The following is an 8,825-nucleotide window of genomic DNA, read 5'->3' on the forward strand; positions in this document are numbered from 1 at the left end:
CAATACCTAAACGTACTATATTGTACTCTAATACATTTTCCAAAGTTTCAACTCGATATTTTATTTATAAAAAAAGTTCTTAGGTTTAAAAAGACATTCAGTAAAGTGAAAAAGTGAGGTCGGTAATATAGGTATTTAGCTGTGTCACATGCCCTTAAGGAAGGCATCCTGTCAGCTTTATGCAGGCTAAACCATTTTTTAAGACAGAAGAAGGGTTTAAAATATTTTTCGCAAATCGTAAATATACGAATAGCTTAATTTTTCTCTAAAAAAAATTACATATTTCGTTGCTCAAAGGTTCTGCGACTTGAAGTGTAGAACCTGCCCGAATTGAACTGTATTCGATCCATATAAAAATCATGATTATGGGATTTTTTTCAAATTTGTCGTATGGGAGAAAAATGGTAGGGAATTTTTTTGCACTTTTGTTTACTGCGTATAAGCAGAAAAAAAACGAAAAAATCTTATTTATATACAAACAAAAATAAATTATTTGTTCGTTTCATTCCTAAGAGAGCATTAATTGAACGATCAAAATTTTTTTTAAGTTTTCGTAAACGCTTTTTAAATATGTAACTTATTTAATTATTTTCTTAATATGGCCATTTTTTGGATTTTCAAATACTAAATTATAATACAATTTTAAATACCATTCACAAATTTCGCAAATTAACATACAGTCCTTTGCATTACAGTTACTCAAAAATTATAACGCGTTAATAATACTGTTACTTCTTATAATTTTATATTATAATTTTATATACTTTTTATAATAATTAAAAAACTAATTCAAATAATAAAAACAGGGATGTGGTTATGAAACGTAAAATAAGAATAATAAATGCAGTTTCTATCTTTAGGTATTCTTTTTTTATATAAATATATAAATATTTGCAACCCTAGAACATCAAATATTTGACTTTTTATTTATACTTTTTTATGAATAATAATTTAACAGTAGAATTTTGATATTTCAATCCGAAAATTAACGAAAAAAACAACACTCAAGAGATAAATCCACATTGTAATAACTGTATCGTTTACTACCCTGGTGAATTTTTTTTTTCACAAAAAAGTATAGAAAACTAAAAATATTTTTATAGGAATCTTCAAACAAATGCAATAAATTGCAGCAAATTAAAAGACTCAAAGTGGAATACTTTTAAATTTAAAACTTTTGAAATGAAAGATTTCAACTTTTTCAATTCAATGCTCAATAATTTAAGTGTATGAAATGGAAGTTTTTAACACTTTTCAAATGAAAATGTTGAAAATGTTTTTTCTATATTATACAGTTCAAAGATTTCAAAAATATAAATCCAAACTATCATTTTCAATTATAGAAACTGAAGAATGAATCAACAAATTTATTAATTTTAAAAATTATATCATTTATTCCATTTTTAAGCTAAACCAGTGATTTGTTTAGAAAAATCATGAAAAAAATTTCCAGGAGTCTAATGAAAATTTTCCTGCTATCTTGCAACTCGAATTATACCTATAGCTTTTTGAAAATTCTGCAAAATTAAAAAAATTACCTTAAAATATTCTAAATTCTTTTGAAAATTTCGGAAATCATTTTAAATTAATTTTAAACAATCCTTTTTCGATTTTCTAGGCATTTTCATAAAAAATCTGTATTTAAAAAAAAATCTTTTCAAGTCTTAAATTATTTTGGAATTTTTTCAATACTTCTTAATATATCTTGAACTTTCTTGATTTTTTCCCCAATTGATAACTCTTAAATTGTTATTTATTAATCAATTTTTTTTATCTTTTGAAATATTATCTTAAAATTAATTTTCCAAATGATAATCATTTCAAATATTCCCAGCAATCTTCATAAATTTATTTATTTTTTAAAACCTTAAAACAGCCTCAAAAACCTTCAAAATTTTATTTCGAAATTTGAATTTAGAATTAATTTAGATAAAATTATTTCGAAAAATTAATAAAATCTCTGATTTAAAATAACGTTTGATACATATGGATACCTAGGTAAATTGCACCTAAAAAAATGTTACAAAATTGAAATCGCTGCTTAATCTGTGATTTATTATAATAGCAAAAGTTCTTGGTAAAAGTCTAATATTAAAAAATAACTGTAGTTTCTTGTAGAAAATTGTATATTAAATACCGTACGAAAAAAGACAGTAAAATACAAGTGGAAACGTTGATACAAATTCTAAAAGAAGTGCTTGTAAAAATGTATATTTTTTTGTTTAAATTTGTACATTTCTACAATAATTTTTTTAGAATTAAAAGCGTTTTAATACGTCAAACGCCCAATTTAAAAAATGTATAATCCTTTTGTTTTCTGTAATACCTTCTAGATTTTTACAACAAAGTAAAAAAATACTAATAAAAAGTTACACAATTTCTTGAATTGCAAAACCTTATACTTGATTGCTAATTTTTTTTACTTTTTTAAAAGAAAAATAAGTTTCTAGAAGTAGTAGTGTCTATCTTCGTTTTAAATATAAATATAAAAATATTTGTAATTTATTTATTTGGGATTTATCACAAGAATTTCGATATTTTAATCCAAAATGAACAAAAACAACAACGCTCAGGAGATAAATCCGCACGACAACTGTATCGTTTACTGTTAATAACTGAATGTCGAAAACTAGAAATATATCTTTGAGGTTATCTAAAATTAAAGAAAAATAATATCTTACAATGGATAAACTGCTTCCTGCGTGCAGTGAAGAGTCTGTTCATAATTTGGAGTAGGATTGTGTAATAGAGTATACCAATCCGATAATTTCTGAGCCCTGCACGACCTGATATTAAACGATCCGACAGGATCCATTATTTGCAGGGTAATAATTGATGCGGCAACAATTTCCAGAATCGCAGAGCAATGTAGTGCGATCACTTCCTTGGGGATGTTGCGTCTCATTGCAACCATGTCAATGCAAAACCAATGCAGGACCAGGGCGAAAACAGCTATGAAACCCAGGTAAAGCCAATCGTAAAGCACTGGGATATCGTCACAAGGAACACAAGCCGAAGAAGAATTCGTCCTAAATCCTCGTGGACACGCACCACAATCACTCCAATTTCCATCAGGAAATGATTCACGACCACAATATATGCCAGGACATCTCATTAAAACACTCATTTTTTTTTAAACATAAACGATAAGCAAGAATTTTTAAATATTAAGAATCTATAGATGGTTCTTTGAAACAATTTTAATAAAAGTCGTAAAACATAAATCCTTATGGCACTTTATTCTTGTTTTCCTATTATTTTTTTTAATGAAAATTTCTTTATTTTACGTAATTTTACTTTACCCAGTCTTTTTGAAAGCAGCGATTTATTTATGTAAGAAATCATAGTCCTGGAGGGTATTTACGCAAAATCGTTCGAAAGCTGCTGGAATTGGAAAGTTTTGAGATCTTTGAATGATGTTGGAGAAATAGGTTAGGTTTTATGTGTGGTGTCATTTTGAGAAGTTCTTGGACTTTTCTAGCGTGACTTTCACTTTAAATATTTTTACGGACACTTAAAGGCATCGGAAAGAGAAATATTTTGTTTTTTTGGCCACATTTCAGGTTACTTCGATCATATTTTCTCATTTTGACTGATTTTGACACAACACATACATGACACATAAAATGACGCTTACGCATCTTCTGCGCGCAGATTTCACATTTCACTTTGCGCAAGTGTAGTAGCGATGGCGGCGCCGCCGCCGCAAGTCTAAATGAGACGAAATCGAAATTTAAAATTATCTTTCGTTCAATTAAAATCAACATTAAAATGCATTTTGTATGATGAATTCCGTGATAAACCTTTTTATCTTGATTTTAAGAACCCCAGAAAGTTCCAGCACTTATATATCAATCTTACTATTATTTTTGAGCACTTGAATTATTAAAAAATTACCAATTGCAGAGGACGAAACTTTTTTTTTATAACTTGGAAAAAAAATGTTTTTTTACAATAAATGGATCTGGATATTATTTTATATTTTTTAATGCTATATATTGGATTCAATCATTAAATGTTTAAAAGAATTATCGATTTCATTATTGAATATAATAGTTTTAAAAAATAAAGAAATTAGGGATGAAATGGTGCACAGGAACATTGAAATTTGTATTAATTTTCATATATTCAATCAATTTTTTGGACGCTTTAAATTCCTAACATTCAAAGTAAAAATAGTGCATTTGCAACATAATACATGGATTTTTAACCAAATATTATAATTTTTAATCTGAACGATAAATTTTCAAGCAAGAAGATCAGTTTTTTACCAAAATAGTTTAATTAACTACAAAATAGTTAAACGTTTAATAAAACAGTTATATTTGAAACCAAAGAAATTATTTTTTTACTAAAATTATGAATCATCAATAAAAAAATGAATCTTCAAACAAATAGATGAAGTTTCTACCAAGAAGATAATTTTCAACCTTTATGATAAATCTTCAAATTATCTGATAAATCGTCAACTGAGATCCTTGAATTTTCAGTTTAAAAAGTCATTTTCCAAAAAAAAAAGATTCTCCATCAAAATGTGTTTTCAACCAAAGAAATGAAAGAAATAGGCGAATTTTCAACTAAAATTATGAATCCTCCACCAAAAACAATTCAGTTTTAACAAAGTATTTCATCTTTAAACCACGTAGTTTAATTTACAAAAAAATCGAGTTCGGAATGAAAAATGTAATAAGTCGTGTTTAAACAAAAAAGATTTTCATTCTAAATCAAAAATAGTTGAAGGCAATTACAGAAAGACTAATTTTCAACAACAACAAAATTAATCATTAAAAAATAGCCGATGCATACAGATAGAATTCAGTCACTAATTGATATAAATAAAATGTTTAATTGTTTTAAATTTCGAAAGAACCCAACATTCGCATTTAAAAAAAATTTCCATCACAAGAGATAAATTATCGAACTGAAAAGACAAAAATTAAATAAGAGACAAGAATTTTCAACCAGAAAATGATTCTTTAATTCAGAAAGAACAAACATTTGTACTAAATTGTTAAATTTTTAAGTGAATAATTCTTCACAACACAGTCGTTTTTTTATCAAAAAATATGAAATTTTTATACAAATTTTAAGTTACAAACAAATAGTTTAATATTTAATCAAGGAGATGAATTTTCTACCAAGAAAATCCCCCGACAAAATTAATTTCTAACAAAGCAGTTAAACTTTCAACCAAGTAGTTAAATTTTCAAATGATAAAAGATGATTTTTCAATAACAATAATTAATAGTTATTGTTTGAAAAAAATTTTTTTAAATCAGAAACAGTTGAGATCATCCAAAAAATAAAATTTCAACCAAACAGCTGCATTTTTAAATAAAAGGAATTAAGGTTTCTACAAAGATACATGCATTTTTATTTAAAAACGATTTGCTGTTCAAGAATGTAAACAAAATTCTACTTAATTATTGAATTTTGAAATTAAAGAGATGAATTTTTAGAAAACAATACATTTTTAACCAGTTGGTTGAATTTTCTACCAAAATAGTTGAATTTTTAAACCCCCCAAAAAAGATTTTTTAACTAAAACAGTTGAGTTGTATTTAATAGTCACCAGAACGCACCAAGACGACCGGATTTTGGAATGGCCGGAATGAGGCGTTGACCAATCAGAAACGTTTCGCAGAAACAGTGTCATTCTCGAGCCGAACTTCGCCGAAGTGTTCTAAATTTGTGAGTTCGCGCCAAAAGGCGTTCCCTTCCTTTAATTTCTAAAGTTGTGAAACACATGCATCCGTAACCCGAAATGCCGGAACACCAATCACAGAACACCTATGACAAGAAGGCACTTTTTCATCATGTCGAAGATGCCCTGTCATTAGTGATCCCGTCATTCCGGGTTACGGTAACTCCACTGAATTCCTCTACGATTTGACATCTTTGATAATGAACGGAGCGCCTTTTGGCGCGAACTTAAAAATTTCAAACACTTCGGCTGAGTTCGGCACGAGAACGACACTGTTTCCGCGGAACATTTCTGATTGGTCAACGCCTCGTTCCGGCCGTTCTGGTGCATGCAGATTGTGTATTTTTATTTTTTAGGTTGATTTGTATTTAAGTAAAAAATAAGAAACTAAAATAAAAACAGGTGAAGCATTGATATCATAATAATATTAATATATGTTAAAACAGAATTAAATGCTTAAATTTAATACTTAATACCATTTTTTAATACTTAAAATTTTCCCGCTTTAACATTTGAAAATATTGAAAATTTGAACGTTTCCAAAGTTACATGAAACCTTACAACCCCATATGAAAGTAATGTCTAAATACACTTATGATAGAAAATAATTTTTTTCACGTTAATAAAGGAAATAAGGTTTCGATCATCCTATGCTATTGGTATTATTTTTTATCCTTAACTCTTGGCTTGCACATCCGGCTCTACGAAATGGAATTAAAAAAAAGCTCATAAATTTAAATCCTTTAAAAATGGAGACGTTTTTAATTTAAAATGTTTAAAATTAAAAATTTTCAAATGTATAACCTTTTTGGTTAAACAACTTAAAATTTAAGCATTTCCAATCAAATTACTTGCAATTTTTTTTATTCTGAAAGGTGAGCAATATTAAATTAAAACCTATATAAAAATTAAGAGTATAATCTGAATGTGGTCAAATTTTGATTTAAAACTCTATTTATAACCATGTAGAATAGTGATACTTCTGGACACTTTTGTTCGGATTTTAATGTTAACCCTTCTTTTCTGAGAAAATTTAATTATGGTTAATCAAGATAAAAATATAAATAAAATGATGTGCACCACCTGGATGAGAAAAAAAATGTCATTCATCAAATCCCATAATGAAATTTAATGGACCTTTTTCCAAACTTTGTTGCAGGATGGGGCGGTGGTATTAAAAAATCTGGTTTATTTTTTTCATAAATTTCATTTTTTATAGAAGAAAATAATCATAAACTTTTGCAGGCATTCTTGGACTTCTTGTAGGCCACCCAATGGATACGATTAAAACGAAACAACAAATGAGTTTGACTCGACCACTAACTACAAGAGAAGCTATAAGAATTATAATCAAAGAAGACGGAGTGAGTATATTCTCTTGAATAATTAATCAGTAAATATTTAACTGGGTCACTGGATAAATCAACATAAATAAATCAATAATGAATAAAAATATAATAAATTTAAAGCCATTTAACATTTTAAAAAGCTTTAGTTAAAATTTGTTGATTTTTTCATTTTCATTCAATTATGTATGATATATTTCAAGAATTAAAATAATTTAGCTAGAAAGGGTCTATGTATGAAAAAGGGTTTAGAATTCGAATTATTCTGTTTTGTAATCGTTTACAATAAAAAAATTTTTGGTCGTAATTTTTACAAAATCTTAGTAGAAGATTCTATCTAATCGCTAAATTCTTATTTTGTCCGTATCCATGAGGAAACGGGATAGACTTGATAATTTAATTATTCTGTTGAAAATGAAACTATATTGTAAAAAGTCATGTTTTTCATCAAAAGTTTAACTACTTTCATGAAAATAATTTTTTTAGTAGAACGTTCATCTCTCTGGTTGAAAAATTTAACTTTTTTGCTAAAGATTCTTTTTATGATTTGTTCAAACTTATTTTTTTAAACTGATAATTAAACTATTCCATTTTTGTTACAAAATTGGTCTTTTTTCAATTCAAAATTTAACTAATTATTTGACAATGTATTTTTTTTAGTTGAATGTTCAAGTTTGTGGTTAAAAATTTATGTATTTTGTCAAAAATTCGTCTCTCTTTTTAGAAACTTAATCTACTTAGTTGAAAATGTATCCTTTTTGATGGAAAAGTCGATTATTTAACTCAAAGTTTGACCATTTTGTAAACAAATTTTTTTTGATTCAGTATTTTACATTAGGTATAGTTTACAATTTAACTAATCTTTTTGGTTGAAAATTTAACAATATTGTTAAAAATTCGTTTTTTCGTTGTTTAAAGTTATTTCTTTTTTTTTTATCAGAGTTCTTATCAAAAAACTGGACATCCATTTTTTGTTGAAACTTTATACTGTATATTGTGTAAGTTAAAAATTAAACTATTGGGTAGAAAATTCATGTAATTTGTTGAAAAACCGTCTTTTCCAGTAGAAAATTAATCTTGCTTGTTGAAAATTCAACTATTTAATATAAAATTTAATTATTTAGTGAACATTTAAACTTTTTGGTTAAAAAAAAACTATTTTGGGGATGAAAATTCAACTTTTTTGTAGATAATTAGTTTTTTTTTTGCTTTAAAATTCAATAATTTCATTGAAAATTCATGTCTTTTGTTCAAAATTCATCTTTTTGATCGAAAATTTAACGAATTTGTTGAAAATTCTTCTTTTTTTGTGAAAAATTATTTTTTTATTTGAAAATTGAAATATTCCATTATAGGTTAAAATGTTATCCTTTTATATTCGATAAGTTGGAAATTTGTCTTCTTTGATAGAACATTAATCTTCTTGTTAAAAAATTCATCTTTTTCATTGAAAATTTAACAATTTTGTTTTAAAAAATTTTGTTTTTTGTTCAACGTTTTTTTTTCTATCCGAGTTTTCATCTGAAAATTTAAATATTCCATTTTGTATCGACACTTTATCCTGTACATTGCATAAATTAAAAATTCAACTATTTGTTAGAAAATTCATGCATTTTGTGAAAAGTCGTCTTTTTGGATAGAAAATTAATCTTGTTTGTTGAAAATTCAACTTTTTGATTGAAAATGATCTTTTTCGTTAAAAATTCATCTTTTCTGATTTAAGAGTACACTGACTTCTAAAAAATTTGTCTTTTGGTCTCGAAAATTAAAATGTT

General features: G+C 26.3%; 2 protein-coding genes across 5 annotated transcripts in view; one reads left to right on the top strand and one right to left on the bottom strand.

The window, feature by feature from the left end:
* The window catches only part of LOC117173398 (JNK1/MAPK8-associated membrane protein), a 14,644-nt gene extending 11,007 nt beyond the window's left edge, over window positions 1–3,637 (bottom strand). For all 4 annotated transcript variants that reach the window (XM_033361942.1, XM_033361940.1, XM_033361941.1 and 1 more), the window contains exon 1: window positions 2,682–3,637. In XM_033361942.1, coding sequence (XP_033217833.1) covers window positions 2,682–3,127 — 446 coding nt within the window. In that variant the 5' untranslated portion in view covers window positions 3,128–3,637. The remainder of the gene's footprint in view (window positions 1–2,681) is intronic.
* A 3,095-nt stretch (window positions 3,638–6,732) lies between these two features.
* The window catches only part of LOC117173189 (solute carrier family 25 member 45-like), a 9,490-nt gene continuing 7,397 nt past the window's right edge, over window positions 6,733–8,825 (top strand). The window contains exons 1-2 of the mRNA XM_033361612.1: window positions 6,733–6,875; window positions 6,950–7,068. Of these exons, the coding sequence (XP_033217503.1) occupies window positions 6,836–6,875; window positions 6,950–7,068 (159 nt within the window). The 5' untranslated portion in view covers window positions 6,733–6,835. The remainder of the gene's footprint in view (window positions 6,876–6,949; window positions 7,069–8,825) is intronic.

The sequence above is a fragment of the Belonocnema kinseyi genome, chromosome 5 (genome assembly GCF_010883055.1).
Source record: "Belonocnema kinseyi isolate 2016_QV_RU_SX_M_011 chromosome 5, B_treatae_v1, whole genome shotgun sequence".
Taxonomy (NCBI): Eukaryota; Metazoa; Arthropoda; class Insecta; order Hymenoptera; family Cynipidae; genus Belonocnema; species Belonocnema kinseyi.